At 47.0% G+C, this 19,800-nt stretch overlaps 1 protein-coding gene across 30 annotated transcripts in view; it reads right to left on the bottom strand.

Moving 5' to 3' along the window:
- Nucleotides 1-19,800, bottom strand: part of LOC135319019 (uncharacterized) — a 60,928-nt gene that overhangs the window by 33,547 nt on the left and 7,581 nt on the right. For 19 of the 30 annotated variants that reach the window (XM_064478097.1, XM_064478115.1, XM_064478100.1 and 16 more), the window contains 8 exons: nt 18,594-18,722; nt 18,117-18,250; nt 17,660-17,712; nt 15,716-15,880; nt 15,296-15,408; nt 13,343-13,886; nt 5,873-6,032; nt 2,090-2,709 (listed from right to left, as the gene is read on the bottom strand). In XM_064478097.1, the coding sequence (XP_064334167.1) occupies nt 15,405-15,408; nt 15,716-15,880; nt 17,660-17,712; nt 18,117-18,250; nt 18,594-18,722 (485 nt within the window). In that variant the 3' untranslated portion in view covers nt 2,090-2,709; nt 5,873-6,032; nt 13,343-13,886; nt 15,296-15,404. The other 11 variants (XM_064478092.1, XM_064478103.1, XM_064478109.1 and 8 more) reach the window with 11 other exon arrangements.

Consider the following 19,800-nt stretch of genomic DNA (forward strand, 5'->3'; position numbering starts at 1 on the left):
CGTCAGACACTGTATTTAAACCCAAGCCCCTGTTCCAGTGCTCACACTAGAAAGTGGGATATACTGCCCCTTTCCTGCCCTCTCCCTGCAATAAATGTCTGAAGAGTCTTTTCTGTGCCACCTGGAATCACAATCACTTCAATTTTCCACAAAGAGCTATGTCATTCCTTGGAGGATGTGTCAAAATCTGTATGTTGAATGGGAGGAGAGATTTGTATATTCGGTTTCTCAAAGGAAACATGGCTTAAAAGAAACTGAAAAGCACTTTTCTAGTCTAAGTCTTCATTGTGCAGAGAAGGAAACGGAGGCTCAGAAGAGATGAGGAAAGGGTCTTATTAACAAATATTGCCTCAGCGCAGCACCAAGCCAGCCTTGGGCACTTCTGGGGGAGGATCTGGAAGGCCCAGGAGAATGAGTCTTAGAAAACGGAAAGAGAAGAAGCATACGAGGCCCCGTCTCTACACCACCATACCATGAAGTTCCACCAAATTACCCAGTATGGGTGCAGCCAACATTAAGGTGGGCTAAACAGGTTATGGAAACCTGGAAGTCTCAACCATAGTGGAAATTCCAACGTTTACTATGTTTTTTTTCCCAGTTCAAGCATCAGCTCAGTGGGCACTCTGTACCAGGCACTACATGAGGCCTGGAGTTCTCCCAAATACACAACTCTTATATCACGTGTGCAAACCACACACAGGCCCACCAGAAGGAAAATGCCCACAGATAAGGTGGAATTACTGAAACTGAAAGCAGCCAACCAGCATATATTACTAGCAAATACGGTGCTGCTAGAAATAGACTCATGGACATAGAAAGCAAACTGTGGTTAGCAGGCAGGAAAAGGGGGATTAACAGATACACATTAATAAATATAAAATAAATGACAAGGACCTACTATATAGCACAGGGAACTATATTCAATTTCTTGTAATGAGTTGTACTAAAAACAATCTAAAACATATGTAGATACATATGCATATGTTTATAACTGAATCTCTGCTGTACATCTGAAACTAACATTCTAAATTGACTACACTTCAATAAAAAGTAATTTTAAAAAATAAGTAAAAATAAAAGCAACGCCATTTAGAAAAAATAAAAGAATACTCTGATCCCCTTAGCTGTAGGTGCTAGAGAAATCTGGTTACAAACACCAAGTCCACTGGGTCACTCCAGCACTGGCTGTCACTCTTTCTGACCATCAGAGAGTCACTTGGCTTCAGTGAGTTTATTTTCTCTTCTGTGAAAGGCTTCAGTTGCAACTAACGATGTATAGAATCTCATCATTCACAAACCCAACAATTAAAGAGGACTTCCCATGGGCCAGGCTCTGGAAATATGAAAATATAGGGTCCGAGATATATTCATGGGTAGAAGAAATTTATGCCATAAAGACATTAATTCTTCTTGCTTTGATAGACAGATTCAATACAATTCTGTTTAGATTTCCTACCAGAGTTTTTATGGGTAACAAGATAATTTATGGTCAGGAACAACCAAGAAACTTCTTTAGAACCAGCACTGGGAAGGGGTGGATAGGTCATTCATTTCCACTGGTCTTTCTGAAGTGATGAAAACGTTCTGGAATATTAATGGTTGCACCACTGTGACTATGCTAAAGCTGCTGAATTGTAGCATTTAAGTGGGTGGACTTCATGGTGTGTGAACAATATCACAATAAAGATGTTAAATGAAAAAATATTTCTTGACAATTATTTTTCCCTCTATACTACTAGTCTGCCCCACAATTTAAGAAGAACAAAAAAACCAAAACAAACCAAATTTTGCCAGGAGCTCTTTAGTACTGCAAAGTCCCTGAGTCTCCAACTCCTCTGGTGGTGCTGTTCCTGTTAACACACCCTAGCTGGGCTGGGCTAGTTAGGGACTGTAACTATCTTTTTAAGAAAGACGGCCACACGTTTCACCCTGGGAGAGGGAAGGATGGAGGATGTCACAGCCTCATGCCTTCAGCTCATTTTTAACTGAACCAGGCCTTGCTTTCAACACTGTAATCCCTCTCACTATAAAAACAGTGACATCATCAAGCACCGCCATCAAAACACGTGAAAGTGTTCAAGGTACTTACCTGGGGCAGAAACACTGAGGGAGGAGACGGAAGCTCGCTCAGCACTGACGCTCCCTTTTCCCGACTCCAACAGGAGAAGCTGGGGTTCACAGCCGGAGGCTCTCAGCCCGGGGAGCAGCGCCCACACCACTGAGCTGGTCCCCAGGTAGCGGGAAAGGGAGAGGAGGGCAGCCCCGGGGTCGCGGGTCAGGGAAAGCGGGGGGGGGGGGGGGACGCGGGCTGTAGCCCCGCTCGGAGGCCAGCCCCAGCCCCAGCCCCAGCCGCCCGCCCCCGTCCGGGTCCGCAGAACCCGCCCGCCCGGGACACAGCCAGCCCAGGGGCGGGGACGGGCCGGCGGCCGAGGAGAGGCAGCCCGGGAGGAGAGGACTCGCGGGCGGGAGAGGGGAAGGGGACGCCAGCCGCGGACTGAGGGGAGCCCGGCTGGGGCGAGAGGCGGCAAGTGCACACTTGGCCCTGGACAGCTGTGGCCGGGGCGCCAGGGCAGGAGCCAAAGTCCTACCGGGCGAAAGAGCTGAGAAGCCTTTGGGGCCGATCCCCGGCTCGGAGTTGCAGCTTCCAACCCTCGGTCCAGCTGGCACAGACTGCGCATGCGCAGGAGGGCCAGCGATCCTCTCTGTGTTCTGCAAGAGAAGTTGGGGAAGGGAGGGACGGAGAAGATGGGAGGAGGAGGGGAGAAGGGGAAAAGTGGAGGGAGAGACATGGACAGGAGGAGCAGAGAGAAGACAGGGATCTGGAGTGTGGAGGAGAGTAGCAGAGATGGAGAGAAATAGTTTTAACTCTGGGGGCATCCTGAAGGAGGCAGCAGTCCTGCCTCTGCACACTTCTCTAACCCTTCAAGGCCCGCAGCTCATATTTTAACTCCCTGGCACAGCCCTCCACCCAAGGCCTCTGCAGGACCCCTACGGGGATCACACCCGTTGCCCCCAAGCGGAGCTGGGTTTCCTTTTGCTCTGGGAACCAAGCACCCGCAGGTGTTGTCGCTCAGAACTACCTTGGAAAGAGTACATATTCCCCTTTTACACGCTGGGACACAGGCAGGCAATATATCTGCCTTACCTCCACTGTCCCAGGTGTTGTGCTGGCGGGGAGCGGGAGGTACAAGGTCAGATCCCAAAAGGAGCATACTGCCTGAGTTTTGGTGCATAGTCCCCATCCTTCCTGGGTAAACCACTCCCCACACTCGGGGAACCATCAAGGGCACACAGTATGTCCCTGGGTGTGGGATAGCTGCCCTCAATTCCAGTGCCCATCTTGCTAGGAAGATAGGAGTGTTACTGAGTCCAAATTCATTCTCCTTAATGCAGGACAGGCCAGTAAGTTGGGAGACCAGGTGTTGGGGCATGAAATAGCAACTTTCTGTAGACCTAGATGGCAAACTAATGTCCTGGAAAACCATCTCCCCAAGTCAGAATTCAGGCTCCTTTCCTACGAGCTTGGTTTTTGCAATCTTCTTGATGTAGTAATTCTTTGTTGTTAGAATCCTTTGTTCTTGCAGCTATCTACCTGGGTCAGATCCCTGTAAACCTCCAACAAAACAAACGTTATTTTCTATTAGGTAACTTGTTATCTTTATATGAATGGAAAAGTGTTAAATATCCTTAAAGGTCAGAGCATTCAAAATAGGCTCTCCTGTATATTTTAGGCTCTAGGCAACATTGTTTTACAAGCAAGATGAAGCCTAGGAGACAGAGCACAGGGTTTAGTCAAAGGAACAGATCTAATATGGAGTCAGATTTGTTCTTTTCTATTACCAGGGCAGAAGACACATGAGGATTTAAATCCCTTTAAGTTAAAAATAAGTAATATTTTAAAGGAATTTACATACATAGGTCGGAATGTGCATAGCATATCTGGAAAACACACAAAGGTTTGTAAACAGTGGCATCTCCAGGGAGGGCTGAAAGAAGAGAGGATGAGGGAAAACTTCTTTCACTTGTGTATTTTTGTGCTCTGTTTGAAATTTTTTAACCACATGCATGTATTTCTTTTTCAGTTAAAAAAAATGTGTAATGGAGCAAAGGAGTAGCAAGCTCAGCAAATAAAGCAGCCATGGAATCACTGAGCCATCACTTTTGATTTCAGCCAGGAAGCATTTATTGACTCTCTCCTATGTGCCCAGTGCTGTTTTAAGACTTCTTTTATTTTTTTTCATAAAATAATAAAGTGCTATTCCTCACCCCTGCCCATGGCTGGTGGAAAACCAACTGAGTTTTTATTGAGTTGTTTTCCAAGAAGTAGAGATCAGTTATAAACAGAACACATCTTCAGGGCAAAACAGGCGGAGTGGTTTTCCAGCAGGCCAGATAGCTATGAAGGGTTTTCAACAGAGGCACACAGAGGCTGAGAGAGAAAGCCTCCAGGACCCTACAAAAAGCTGCCCAAACTGCCTTCTCCATGGCACTACTGAAATAGGAAAGAAAAAATCTGACTCCATATTAGATCTGTTCCTTTGACTTTAACCCTGTGCCCTGTTTCCTAGGCTTAGTCTTGTTGGTTCTGCACCTTTTGTAAAACAATGTTGCCTAGAGCCTGAAATATACAGGAGACCCTATTCTCAAGGCTCTGACTTTGAAGGATATTAACACTTTTCTATTCACATAAAGATAACAAGTTACAGAATAGAAAACAACATTTGTTTGTTGGAGGTTTACACGGATGTGACCCAGGTGAAGAGCTGCAAGAACAAAGGATTCTAACAACAAAGAATTCATACACCAAGTTTGCAACAACCAAGCATTCCCACTTCCCATTTTTAATATAAGAAGAGCCTGAAATCTGACTTGGGGTGATGGTTCCCCAGGACATTATTCTACCATTTCTCAGCTGGCTTTCCAAATTAAAGTCGCTATTTCTTGCCCCCAAAACCTGGTCTCCTGATTTATTGGCCTGTAATGCACGAGCAGAACAAGCCTGGACTCGGAAACACAGACATTGAAAGTACCCATTTGGTATATTAAATGACCTGCTTCTACTCATCTTCCTGACGTTTTATTCTCTTGACCACTCCTGCTATGTTTATGAAAAACCTGTCATGTGGACACATTTCCACCTCTAGCCACTACCCTTCCAGGTAAGAACTGATGCCAAGAAGGCAATGGAAGTTGCTAGAAGGTATTACCTGGACAAAATAGAGCAGAAGTGGGTTCTGGCTGATGTTCAGGAGCAGGCTGGAACACCTGACAAGATGTTATAAGTACGGATAGACAGCTGGGCACCAAAGGAGAAGCTTCTAAACTTCCATGAGGGACTTGTTGGATAGGAAGGAAAAGTCCCAGACTATAGCTCGGATCCCACCACGAGCTTCCTGGGCGAGTCTGGGCAAGTAATTTAAAATCTCTAGGCCCGTGCTGTCCAACATGGGAGCCACCAGCAACATGCAGGATTATGAAGTTATTCTGTAGCCAGACAGAATTATAAAAAGACATTTTATTGCAAAGGCCCAGCAGGTATAATATTTAAAAACGTTATTGGTTATCTTGACCTAACGAGATATTTTTGTATGTGTAGGTTTCTGTGGTTTGTAAGGCCTGTGACTAATGATTCCGTTACAGTGAAGTATTTTGAAATTATAAGTTACTGGACACAGTACCCTCATATCACAGTTGAAAAAAACTGATCCACATAAGCAAGGTGATCTGACTTATTAGTTATGAGCAGGGGCTCTGGGGCCAGCCTGCCTGAGTATAAATTCTCACTCTGCCTCCAGGGGGTTCTGTGTGAATCTTGGACAAATTATCGTTGTTTTTGTTGTCGTTGTTATTATTTGTGCCTCTTTTTCCTTACCTTTTAAGTAGCGAGGAATATGTAGACTCTATCTCCTACTGTGTTGGCAGGATTAAATGAGTAAACGTCTGTGCTGCCCACTTCCCTGGGTTTCAGCATTCTCCAGGCAATCAGTGCCAAACTCAGAGGCATTCTCCACTGTCTTCGTCAGTCTGGGGTGCTGTAACAAATTACCGTGGGTCGGGTGGCTTAAACAACCAGCATATTCCTTATGGTTTGGAGGCTGAGACTTTCAAGGTCAATGTATCCTTGAGAGGATTGCCAGCTCGAAGATGGCTGTCTTCCCAATATATTCATATCCCAGAGAGCAGAGAGAAGCAAGCACTCTGGGGGCTTGTATAAGAACACTAATCCCATTCATGAGGGCTCTACTCTCATGACCTCATTTTATCCTACTAATCACGTCCCAAAGGCCCCACCTCCCAATACCATCACCCTGGGAGATGGGGTTTCGACATATGGATTTTGAGGGGATGCAAACATTCAGTCCACACATCGGCTAAGTCTCCCCAACATGCAGTCATCAAACCTGTAGCTAATTTCAAAGTAATATTTATGTCTCTCTGCCCATTTCCATTCCTACATCCACTATCACTGAAGCCCTGTTACATTTTATTCCTTATTTTTCTGGTAGAGATTTAATTGATTCCTCTAACTCCAATGCTCCCCTCGCTCCAGTCTGCTTAATAGCCCTGCCAGGTAGGTCTTCCTTAAAACACCTTCCACTTCACCTGGTTGTTTTTTAGTTGTAAATGTCAGAATCCTCTCCACACCCCATCCTATACCTTTAATCCGTTACACTACGGCTCACTATGTTATTTTCCTCTTACCAATGTAAGAAATTTCCATAAGCTTAAGAGCTTAAACCAGCACAGATTTATCAGCTTATGGCTGTGGAGGTCAGAGATCCAACACAGTTCTCATTGGGCTAAATTCAAGGTAGCAGCAGGGTTCCTTCCTTCTAGAGGGTCTAGAAGAGAATGTTTCCTTGTTGTTGTTGTTTTTTTCCAGTTTCCAGAGGTCACCTACCTTCCTTAGCTTGTGCCCCACGACTTCCTCCATTTTCATGGTCAGCAGCCTTTCTGAACATTGCTCTATGGCTACACCTCCCTCTGATTTTAAACTCAGCTGGGAAATGTCCTCCATTTCAAGGACCCCTGTGATTACATTCAGCCCACCTGGACAATCCAGGCTACTCGCCCTATTGTCTCATCTCAGGATCCCCTTGTCCCATCCCATTCAGGCATTATGAATGTGGCTGTGACACTCACCTTGTGTAACATTTCCTCTCATGGGCATTTTATGGTTCAAGGCACATATGAATGACTTTTTGTTTTTCTTCCTTAGCCTTTCTACATTCAGTATGTCTGGTGAGATTATATGAATCCTTTTTATTTGTCCCCCTGCACTAATCTTTAATAATGTATCATGGGTTTAAAATGCTAACTGATAGACAATTTAGAAGACAGAAATCCTCTAAGATTTTTGTCCTAAAATATCTGTCATGCATTTTGCCATGTACAGTAACATGTCACAGGTGGCTACCCTGTGGCCGGGGAGGGACATGATTCTGCCATAACACTCCCCTCATTCTCACCAATGTGCTGATCACCTAACCAAGGACCTATGCTCCCCGCTTCGCTCACTTCCTCTTCCTTTCCATTGACTACCCTGTTCCCATCGCTTCCTTCATTCAGCACATCAGGATTTCATGACCACATTCTTCTCTAAATGGAATGGGTATCTTGAATCTAATGTCTGACAACTGTTCTTACTGTATATGCACACACTGACCTGCACATAACCCCGTCCAGCTCTTTATTTTCCTAGAATCTCCCAGAGGAATCAGTTCCATGATGATGGTGATGATGATGATGATACTGACAATGATGACAGGGACCTCTCAAGGATTCTGATAAAGAGGGAATTAATAAAGGGAGGGAATCATTGCAAAATTGCCCCAGAGACAGGCTTAAAAGTAAATAACTGCTGTAGTGTTTAATGAAATTGACTAATATTTAACTATTTTTAAAACTTTATATCACTGAATTTAAAATTTTAACGGGAATTCTCATTCACCAGTAACCAAGATTCAACTCTAGGACCAAAGTCTAAGGATTTCAATCTTCTAACAAATTGTCCACTAGCCTTTTAAACACGTGATCCTTTTAAAAAGCTTAGTGCTGGGCTGAAAATAAGCAGGATTCATATAATCTCACCAGACACAGTGAATGTGGAAAGACTAAGGAAGAAAAACAAAAAGCCATTCATAACGTCTTGAACTTCACGTTGCTCACAGGAGAAAATTTTAGCCAAGGTGAGCGTCACATCAACATGACGCCTGAGTGGGATGGGGAAGCTGATCTTCCTCATCAGACATTTATCCTGATTTGTTAGATGCCAACACAGTTTCCTCATTGGATTTGCTTCTAACAAGTATGGAAGAATTTACGTTCTACCAAAAGCAGTCTAAACATTTTCCCCTGCTGTCAGGTCTCTGGACTGAATGTCCCCACAAGAAGGACATGAATATGTTTCATAGGGAATTCTTCCTGAGAAACAACAGGATTTTCGAGGGAAGAACTGCAGGCCCCCCATGGAGGGCTGGAGGAGTGCTAGAGGGGGCACTGGAAAAACAGCAGGAGTGAGTTCAGATACTACCGCTCAGGTTGCCAAAGACAGCATTGCTATCTCTGAGGATATGACATTCTCCCAAAAGTTCCATGAGTGAAGGTACCTGTGAACACTAAGCAGGTTGTTAAGAAACAGCAGCACATAATTTGCGTCACAGCTCAATTACAGTATGTTTTGATATTTGGAAAATAATTAGCCCATTTTCCTTTGAAACTGCAGCAGTAGCAATAGAAATAAAAAAGGCTGAGCCGTCTTGGAGACAACAATCAATAAACAATTCTAAATCTGCAGGATTCCTTGACGATATGCAAGCAATGAGCTAGATGTGTGCTGCAGATACCTCTTACTGCAGGGCTCACTCCTGCAAAGCATAGAACTAGTTTTCTCAGCAGACAGAGGGAACCAAGTCAAGATTCCAAATCTTGAGAGATTTACTATATGGCAGGAAAGATCACACAAGTACATCCAGCCAAATATGAATAAATGTAATCAAATATTATCAAATGTGATTGGAGCACAGATGAAACAGAAATTCCTTTCACCTGGGATCTAGAGAGACTTCTTCAGAAAATGTGGCTTTGGAGATGGCCAAAGACATGGGTGGAAATTTGGCAGAACAGGATGTAAGGAATTTTAAAACTGATTCTAAAATTCATATAAAAATTCAAAGGATCCCAAATATCCAAAACAATTTTGAACAAGAAAAACAAAGTTGGAAGACTTGCACTATCTGATTTTCAGCCTTTTTTTTTTTTTTTTTTTAAACTACAGTAATCAGAAAGTATGGTGTTGGTGTAAAACAGGAAAATAGAATAATGGAGCAGAATAGAATGTTCAGAACTAAACCAACACTTATATAGACAATTGATTCTCAAAAAGGATGCAGTGGAGAAAGGATCTTTTCAACAAGTAGTGCTGGAAGAATTAGATAGTGATATGCAAAAAAAAAAAATGAACTTTGATCCACACCTCACAATATATACAAAAATTAAGTCACAATGGATCATAGATCTTAATAGGAAATCTAAAACTATAAAACAGCTAGGAGAAAAAGCATAGGCTTAAGCTTTATGACCTTGGGTTTGGCAAATATTTCTTTGCTATGACACCAAAAGTATAATCTATTTTAAAAAGAAACTGATAGAGTGAACTTTATCAAAATGAAGACTCTTCAAAGCTGTTCTAAACACTGCTAAGCAAATGAAAAGACAAGCCTTAGACAGAAGCTATTTGCAGATCATATGTCTGATAAAGGTCTCTCTTTGTATCTGATCCAGAATAAAGAGGTCTCAAAACTCAATAATAATGCAAACACCTGAATGAATGAATGAGGCCAGAAAACACACTTCAGTAAAGATATCCAGATGGATAATAAGCATATGAAAAGATGCTGATTAAAGATGCCATTAGTCATTAGAGAAATGCTTTTAAAAACCACAGTGAGATACTAGTACACATACATACAAGAATGAATACGATTAGAAAGACCGACCTTACAAAGTGCTGGTAAGGAAGTAGAGCAACCAGAGCTGATACACACCACAAGGAATTTACAATAGTACAACCATTTTGGAAAAGTCTTTAACAGTTTCTTTAAAAAAGGTAAATACCTATCTACCATATAACCCAGATATTCCTCATGTGGTGCTTTAGAAAAGAAAAGCATATGTCCATATAAAGACTTGTAACCAAATATTCACTGCAATTTTATTTATAATAGCTCAAGTTGTAAATAACCCATGCATCCATCAAGAAGTAAATGGAGAAACAAATGATGGTCTATCCAAACACTGCTCACAACAAACTCTTCAGTAAAAACTCAGCACTAAACAATACTCTGCTATAAGAAAAATAAGCTATTAATACAGCAACACAGATGACTCTCAAAATAATTACACTGAATGAAAGAAGTCAGACAACATAGAGTAGATACTGCATTAATCCATTCATACAAGGATCTTGAAAATGCAGACCAATATGTTGTGATGGAAAGCAGATCAATGGTTTCCAGGGGAAAAGATGGGGAGGGAGGGAGGGACAACAAATGGCAGGAGAGAAGCTTTGTGGGTGATGGGTATGTTCACTCTCTTGAATGTGGTCATGGTTTCTTGGGGATATACTTATGTCAAAACGTATTAGCTGTACACTTTATACGTGTGAAAATTACTTTGCCAAGTATACCTCAAAGCTGTCTTAAGAAAAAAGGCACTTCAGTCCTGATCCACCTCAGCGCCTGATTGGAGCGACATGATCAGTCCCTCACCCTGTTTGCCTAACAGGAAGGTAGAAAACCTCTCACGGAAAATAACATATGGATTTTTCATTTGCAATGTCTGCCATGTAATAAAGAATTTCAAGACATGCAACATGTCAAGACTATATAACGGATAATATGAGAATAAGAAACATTAGACAAAGGATGCAAACCCCCAGGTGATGTAGGCATCAGAGTTACCAATAAAGGCTATAAAATACTTTTAATATATTCAAGAAAATAAGGAAATTATGGGAGAATAGACAACAGGGTAAAGACTTTCACCAGAGAAATATACTGGAATGTATTTTTAAGAGAAATCAAACAGATAATCTAGAACTGAAGCCTTCAGCTCTGGAAACAGGTAAACAGAGCTAATTAGGATCCATTTTAAGTAAAACTTTCAGTAATGCCGGGTAAAATACAACAACAAATGTAACCGAGAGCTAACTATGGAAAGAGAAGTTCCCAGGTGTCAATACAAAGAGGACACTTAAAGCCCAGAGTGGTAATCTTGTGAGCTGATGCCACCACACCCTGGAGGGAAGGGGTTTTAATCTGCACATAAATAGAGATACAATGTCCATTTAGGAAAAAGGGTCCATACCAGATGTCGAAGACTCTTCCTTTATATCTATATAGTCAGAGACAGAGATGTAAAGTGGCAGCAGAGGTCACAGTGACACAGGGCCCTGGGCCAAGGAGTGTGAACACCTCTGCAAGCTGGGAAAGGTAGGAAGACGAATCCCTCCCTAGAGCCTCGGTGTGGAACGTAGCCTTGGCCACACGTTGGTTTAAGCCCACTGACAATGACTTTGCACTTCTGCACAAAAGAACAGTGAGATGATGAATGTGTATTGCTTTAAGCCACTGAGTCTGTGGTCCTTTGTTAGAACAGCAAAAGGAAAGAAACTCAGGAACCAACATGAACATGAACCCCAAGCTGCCTGCTGTGCTGGCAAGAAGTTCTTTGTCTCTGAACCTGGGGGAGTCTCCTGTCTTCTGGCAGCATCCACAAACTACCTCATGCTAACTTGAGAGCTTGCAGAGGGTTCAATCTTAACCCTGCACAGTTCTTGATATTTAGTTAATAAAAATGATGGTGTCATCATGGGTATTTTTCCATCTTTTAAATACCCTTCAGTCTTCTAATAAAGCTACCTCTAATTGAGAGACAGTGTAAATAGTTTTCAAACTTCATAATAAATAACTGTGGTTTTATTTGGTTACTTAAATTATGAGTAATAATATTCACATTAGTAAAAGTTATTAAAATCAACATTGTTTAATGAAAATATCATTACTTTTTGCGTGAACATGTATTAACTACAATAAATGTTCCATGCTTTGTTCTACGATTTACTGTTAGAGCCTTAAAGAATAATATTTTCCTCAAAAGATATTATGGCAAAGGGATTTCTTTTGGTGGAACAGTTCCTACATCAAATCTGGTGCATGGCTCAGGCCACTGGGAACCTAGAGATGATAGATATTAGGAGGCATTATAAACACAAAATGATTTTTAAAGGAATTAAACAACTGGATGTGTGAAAACAAAGAATCTGAGAATATTCTAGTGAAATAAATGTATTTTTCAGCTTAAGCAAGACACTGGGTGAATAAATCTAAAATGAAAAAACCACCCAGAGATCAGCAGTGAGTCATGCATGCAGTGTGACTGATCAAAACCAAGTTGTTTCCAAACCAGTGTGCAGGCTTGATGCCTTCATGAATCAAGTCTGTGTGGCACCAGGCCATCTCGAATACATGTTGATGAGGTATTTATAAGCCCTTCACCATCCCAGCACAAAGCCCACACATGAGCCACAAGACCATCACCTACACATCTGCAAAAGACACAGCATGGTGAATAGCACTTTTCTTGTTCAGTAGCCGGTGGCAGGGCACTGTGAGCAGACAGAGATACAGGGACACAGAGACACAGAGGCACTTCCCCTCACTCAGCTGATAACCTTCCGTGCATTCCTGGGGACAGGATTGTCATAAAATGCACCATGGATTGATCCTCCTCCTAGGAAAGGAACGGTAGGTCTGTCCTCAGGTTGGAGCAAGGGTGGCCGGAGGATCTCAGAAGAGCTGTTTCAGCACAACCAATAGAAATGTCTGCCACCGTGACCAGGAGAGACAGGTCTCCTGCCATCCCGGTAGGCACTTGGGCTCCTGACAAAAGCTGGGCTCAGTAAAGGCTTGAGTAGAAGGCACAGACCTGAGGGATGCCCCAGCAAGAGACAGGAGGTAGGGCCTGGTTTATGCTGCTCTGGGTGTATCCCAGCCTCATCCGAATACGAAATCAGAAATTTGCAAAACAGCAGAGCTGGGATGGATCATCTACTCCAGACTCCTCACCTTACAGTTTAAAGGGTGGCAGCCCTGGGAGGCAAAGCAACGTGCTAAAGGCAGAGCGTGGAAGTGGCAGCGCCAGATGAAAAGCACCATGGCAACCCCGTTCAAGGCCGCTGACACTGAGGACGGGGCCAAGGTTTCCAACGAGGAGAATGAGACAGTGTAAATACTTTGTTCCCCCCAAAACCCCAAATGTTTACTAAGGCACAAAAACTCACCTTAACTAGCTCTCTTCTGAGGGGGCTCTCTTCTGTCTCCGTCTTTCTGTCTGTCTCCATTTCTCTCTCTCAGACACAAACACATACAATTTTGTGAAAGGGGACTTCCTGCCATACAAAGACAGACTTCACATCTTCAGAGAAACACTTGACAAAGCACATTTCCAATTCAAGTCTTTGTGTGAGGTCTGGGCAACTGGCTTATTTTCTAGAACAATCGGTGGTTCCAAAATCAGGAGATCATCTTCCCCAAAGGAAGAGTTCTGGTCCGTGTTGATGAAGCTGGGGGTGTCACATTTCATGAGCCCGTTAGGCTCCTTCTCTGGCCACCTGCTGCATCTGATGGCTTCCTGGAGCCGAACATCACTGTCAAGGGCTATGGTTGGGATACCAGCTTTGGCCTTGTCCATGCGGTCCACTTCATTGACGTAGCAGTGAAAGAGGGACCTAGATTCGTCATTGTGCTGCCAGAGAACCCCTTGGGCACCAGCGGTCTTCCAAAGTCCGACACAAAGCTGTTCAATCTGAATCTCTTCTCGGGAGACTCCGCATTGCAATAAAGAAAACCAAAATAAAAGATCGCCCACACTCTAGCTCGGTGACCTGAAGACTTATAGTTTTTGATATCTGCTGAGAGCAAATCCCTGCACAGAGCATGCTGACAAGCACTGGAAGTGAGAGACATCACTTTCGAACACATACAATTACACCCAAGGCAAAAGTCTCGTGAGGGCCCTTGGACCATCCTGAAAAAACATCGCTCCCTGAGAATCCTCAATACTGGTGCATCGCACACCAGTGTTTCTCAGTGGGACACTCAGATCATCTTCATCAGAATTAGTTAAAGTGCTTCTTAAAATGCAGAATTCTGGGGTGCACACCCTCAGAGTCTCCAGAATTAGGGACCGGCAGTCTGTATTTTCATAGCCACCAAGATCACTAAACATGCTCAGATTTAGCACCGCGGTCTACATCGGGTCACCTGAGCATCGACAATGCTGTCTCATGGGGTGGGGGGGGGTGCCATATGTGTCAGTGTGCTGTCCTACCCACGTGTCTCCCCTGATTCTCAGAACTGACAGTGCAGTCCCATTGGGCAAGAAATACCACCATTTCACAATGCATACGCAGGGCGCCTGACTGACAGATACAATCAGTGCTAGGAAAGGGGACAAAACTCAGGTTCCTCATCGCTTGTTTCACTTACTGTGGGACAAATGATCAATTCAAGGGTAATAAATCAGTGTATGAGTGAATAACATGACTCTCGTTAGTCCCACGAGTGCCTGGAAGAGCGAGCCTGGGCACACTGAGAATCATAACAGCCCATCTACTTAATTGTCATCCTCCCCAGATTTATGTAAAGGTTACTTCCACCCAGGCAGTGACCCCTGAAGGGCAAGAATCATGTCTGAACACACTCTCAAATCCAGAACAGAACCTGACAACAATTAGGCTCTGGGGTCTGTGTTTAGCGAGTGTGGAATCTCAGTGATGCCAGCTCTTAGACCTTGCCTTCCCATCCCACCCCTCACGATATGGCCCTTATGACCAGCTCTCCCGGGGCTGGGGCCACGGAACCCATTTACAGGACTGGAAGAATCTGATCATATAAACCATCCCCCAGATTATCATCAAGAGTCACCTGCATTTCAGGGATCAGTAATCCCAGAAGCTTTGCAGTTCAGGCAGGTGAGGGATTTTTATATCAGCTCTGTCTTCTACTGTGACTGCCTGGGTGACATCAGACAAGGAATTCTCAAAAGCCTGAGCTTTTCCTTTCAGGAATAATCTAAATAACAAACCTCGTTGACCACTCAACAAGTGTGATGTGAAGATCAATGATTTACACAGGAGTACAACATTCACTAGGTCATGGATTTAGAATCAGAGAAAAATCATTTGAGAAAGATTGACAGAATGTAGCTTTAATGCAAATTTAAGTATTCTTACCTTTCAGTAAATCATCTTCTTCCCCAACTTATCACTTCACCCAAGTTTAAAAGATGTTTGAGAACAGGGATGAGTGTGCCAGCAATCTGGGACCCAATAACCTAAAATGTCACCTAGGAAAAAGAGGGGAGTAACACATTTTTAAAAAGCATGGTGAGGATGGCGGGGCCATCCCCCAACTCCAGACTAAGAAGCTCTAAGCAATACATTTCCTGCCTGCCTGGGGCATCAGCTGATGTGAAAACCCACCCAGAAACCTCACTGTCCAGCAGCTCCTCCGTAACACAGGCTACACTTTCTCAGAATTAAGAATTGGGGCCAGTAACCACTTTGCTGAAGAATAAAGACAAAGAAGAAGAAGAGCGTTCTGCCCCTCCCCAGGGGAGAGCCCAGACCTTGGGCTGCATGCACTGAGCCTACCTCCCAGGAGAAGGATAAACTGGAGAAGGGCGTCCTGCGAAACTGGGACAGCAAATGTTGAGATGGGAACAAATTGACCGGCTGGCCAGGGACAGCCCCCTCCGTCGCTGCCTTGGCGGCTGCCTCCGCCCCCTCAGCACATCCTGCCCACTTCCGGTGGTTAAGCTGTCAGGGAAACAGTGCTTTGCGACCTGGGGCAACAGAGGCTGCCCCCAGGCCAAGCTGCGGGGGAAATGGGATCTAAACCACCAGCTCCCAAGCGGCAAGCTCCATACCCCCGCCAACAACCCGCCGCCCCCGCAGCCTACAGCACCCCTGGGGCAATATGTCCTGGAGAAGGGTGACCCAGGAATGAGGGGCAGCAGAGGCCACCCCCACGTCAGGCCTCCAGAGAGATGGGAGCTTATCCTCCAGCCCGCCAGGGGCAGACCCCCCTCCTCTCCAACCCTTGATGTCACCGCGCCCACCTCCCAGGAGCAACCTGACCGGGTGTGGGGTTTCAGGCTAATCTTGGGCGGGAGAGGCCGTCCCCAGGCCAGGTCAGGGGAGAGGAGAAGTGGCCCCATTAGGCGGGGCAGCCGGCCGTCGCAGCTGCCTCTGCCCCTCGACAGCATCGCGCCCGCCTCCCAGGAGCAAGCTGACCTGGAGACGGGCATCCGGCTTCTTGGGCAGCAGAGTACGCCCCCAGGTTTGGCCGTGGGGAAGAGGAGAGCAAATTGACAGGCTCCGCGCTGCAGGTCCTCTACGCCTGCCGTCGCCTCCCCCACACTTTAAAGGCACTTCCCAGGGCGCCCCTCCCCCAGCAGGCTAAATGGGACAGGTGTGTCTGGTGATCTGAGGCAGGAGAGGCCACTCCCACACCAGGCCATCGGGGAGACGGGAGCCAATCCACCAGCTCCCCAAGGCAGCCCCCTACCCCCACAGCAGCCACCGCTCCTGCCCCCTGACCTCACGGTGGCCGCCTCTAGGGAGCAGGCTGACCTGGAGATGGACGTCCGGCGAACTAGGGACAACAGGGACCGCCCCCAGGGCAAACCACGGGGAGAAATGGGAGCAAATGGACCGGCTCCATGGGAAAACCTGCCGCTGCTGCCACCACCCCCAACGTAACACGCCCGCCTCCTGGGGCCAGGATGACTAGGATACACGTGTCTCTTAACCCAGGGCAAGAGACACCGCCCCCAGGACAAGCCGCGGGGAAGATGGGAGCAAATGTGCCCGCTCCCCCGCTGCAGGCCCCCGACCCCCGCCACCCGTGCACCCTGACTACCCTGCCTCCCGCCCCCAGCAGGCAAAGTGGGAAAGGGTTGTCCCAGGACCTGGCGCAGCAGAGGCCGCCTGCAGGCCACGCGGCACAGACATGGGAGCTAATCCTCAAGCTCCCCCGGGGCAGCCTCCCTATCCCCGCAGCCACCACCATCCCAGCCCCCTGACTGCACCGCACCCATCTCCCAGGAGCAAGCTCACCTGGAGTCGGACCTCAGGCAAATCTCTGGCGGCAGAGGTCGCCCCCAGGCCAGGCCCCGGGGGAGAGAAGAAATGGAGCAGCTCCCTGGAACGGACCCCAACCCCCAGCCGCCGCCGCCGCCGCCGCCGCCTCCCAGGACCAAGCTCACCTGGAGACCGGCGTCCCGCCTCTACGGCAGCAGAAGCCGCCCCTGGCTCCGCCGCGGGGGAGAGCGGAGCGAATTGACCGGCTTCCGTGCGGCAGCCCCCCTATCCCCGTGGGCCCTGCACCTTAACCACACCGCCTCCACTCCCCACTCAGCTTGCTGAGTGGGACAGGTGTGTGCAGCGACCTGGGGCAGCAGAGGCCGCTCCCAGGCCCGGCAGCCGGGAGAAGGCAGCTATTCCATCAGTTCGCCAGGGGCAGCCCCGCTCCGCCCCCTTGCCGCTGCCACCGCCCACTGACCTAACCGCCCCACCACCCAGGAGCAAGCTTACCTGGAGTCCAACATCTGGCGAATCTCCGGCGGCCAACACCCCCCCAGGCCAGGCTGCAGGGAAGAGAAGAAATCGACCGGCTTGCCCGGGCAGCCTCCCACCCACCGCCGCCGCCGCCGCCGCCGCCGCCCCCTCCGCCACCCCAGACCATTGCACTAATCTCCCGGGGTCAGGCTGACTGCGAGGATGTGCACTTGCCTTCTGACCCTGGGCACGTGCCGGAGCACCTTCCTGCACCCCTACACTCCCTGTACCTCTGCACCCCTGCCACTCTCTGCCCTTCCGCACTGCCTGCACCCCCGCATCCCCTGAACTGCCTGCACCCTCCACAGCCCCTACACCCCTGCCACCATTTACACCTTTGCACTGCGTACACTCCTGCACCCCTGCTTGTCCCACACACCACCTCTTGGGCCTGTGGCAGTCTCTGCTGTTAGACCAATGCACAGGAACTCACATCTTTGCCAGTATATGATGCATCAGTGGACGTCTGGGGTTGGCTGCAGGAAGGTACATGTTCCCGGTCACTAGCCTGGGCCACTAGGGTGATCTCTGTGAGGTCACCCAGGACGGGCTCAGAGATGCTGTTCTCTGGGAAGAGAGGAGTTGAAACCGGTCTTGAGGGCAGAGCTGTGCTCACCAGGTCGTCCACGCTTCATGTTTTACACAGGGTTTCGGAGAAGTGAAATTGATCCGGCCAAGTAAGACCGGCCTGCTGTGCGCCCACCTCAGTCCTGGGCTCTGAGGCAGACCGACTGGCTCCCACCATCAGGACACAGTTTGGGCATCTGAATGGTCCCTTGGAGGCATCCTATCACTTCTCAGGAAGAAGTCTGGCTGCTTCCACCCTATGGCCCTCCCTCCCACTGTGCTGGCCTCAGGAAGGTTCCTTATTTGGGGAAGAATGCAGCCCACCCCCTACCCCACCCCTCACCTTTCTCTAACCCAGGCTGGTGCTTTCTCTGCCCTTCAGAGTCTGGAAAGCCATTTCTCTTCAGGTATGTCCCTTCTGAGATGGACTTGCTTCCACTCAATTCTAGGCGAGGATGCACCATGGAATGCACTGGGTAAGAGAACCAAAATAAATAGTTTCTTCTGTGAGGTTTTCTGTTTATCTACTGGGGCTGGGCTGTGTGTAGTTTGCTACAGCTATTCGTGCGAGAGGTTAAAGCCACCCGTGAGTCCTTGTTTCCATCTCCCCGCTGTCTTTGGGTTTTCCCTAGACACTCCTGAGACATTTACTTCTTTTAATTTTATTCCTGTTATAACACAGGGGCCCTACTGAAATGGAGGTAAGGTGTTGGGGGAGTGGGACAGAGCAGGGCATTTGTAGTCCTGTGATTAGTTCTCATTGAGCCTGTGCCCTGAGCTGTGACCTCCACAAGTGTGTCTCTTTCCCCCACCCCAATTTGGGTGACACAGAAGGTATTTCCCTTCCCCCAGGTAGGTTAGGCTCTGGTAAAATAATTTCTCATTAAAAAAAAAAAACAAAACACAACCACCCACAATGGAAGAGAATGTTCTGGGTGTATTTCAATAGAGCTATTTTTTCCTTTCCTGGCAGGAACCATGAGGAGTTTTCCTATGATCTTCACTCTGAGAACAGGAAACGGTCCTGGAAGTAAAATGCATGAAAAAGAGCAGGGGGCCCCTCTGACTGGCCCCCTGGAGTTGTCACACTCGGACTTCCCCACGCTGAGCCTCCAGCTGGCCTCAGGGACCTGTTAAATCTGCCTGCCCCCGGGGTTCTTACAAAAGCGGGTTCTGCCCTGGGAGCTGTGACTCTCCAAGCCTGCCCGGCTGCCTCTCTGTGTTGGGAGCAGCTTTCCCCCTCAGTTTTCTTGTGGATCTAAGAAGAGCAGTGGGTTTGCAGCTCCCTCAGCTCTGGTGTTGTTTTCAGGACAGAAGGAGCAACTTCTGAGCTCCACACGAGCTGGACCAGAGGCTGGAAGCCTCCCCTCCTCTGCCTCCATGCAGACAATCAGTGGCTGTGGTTCTGGCCGAGTTTCTGAAGATGTGGATTTAAATACACACATCCCAGCCCCCACAGGAGCACACAGTCCCATAAATCCCTACAACTTCCACTGGTAACTACGGAACTGATGAGGACACGGGTTTCGGGGCTGCAGAGGCCTGACTGC

Source organism: Camelus dromedarius, chromosome 23, assembly GCF_036321535.1.
Source record: "Camelus dromedarius isolate mCamDro1 chromosome 23, mCamDro1.pat, whole genome shotgun sequence".
Lineage (NCBI taxonomy): Eukaryota > Metazoa > Chordata > Mammalia > Artiodactyla > Camelidae > Camelus > Camelus dromedarius.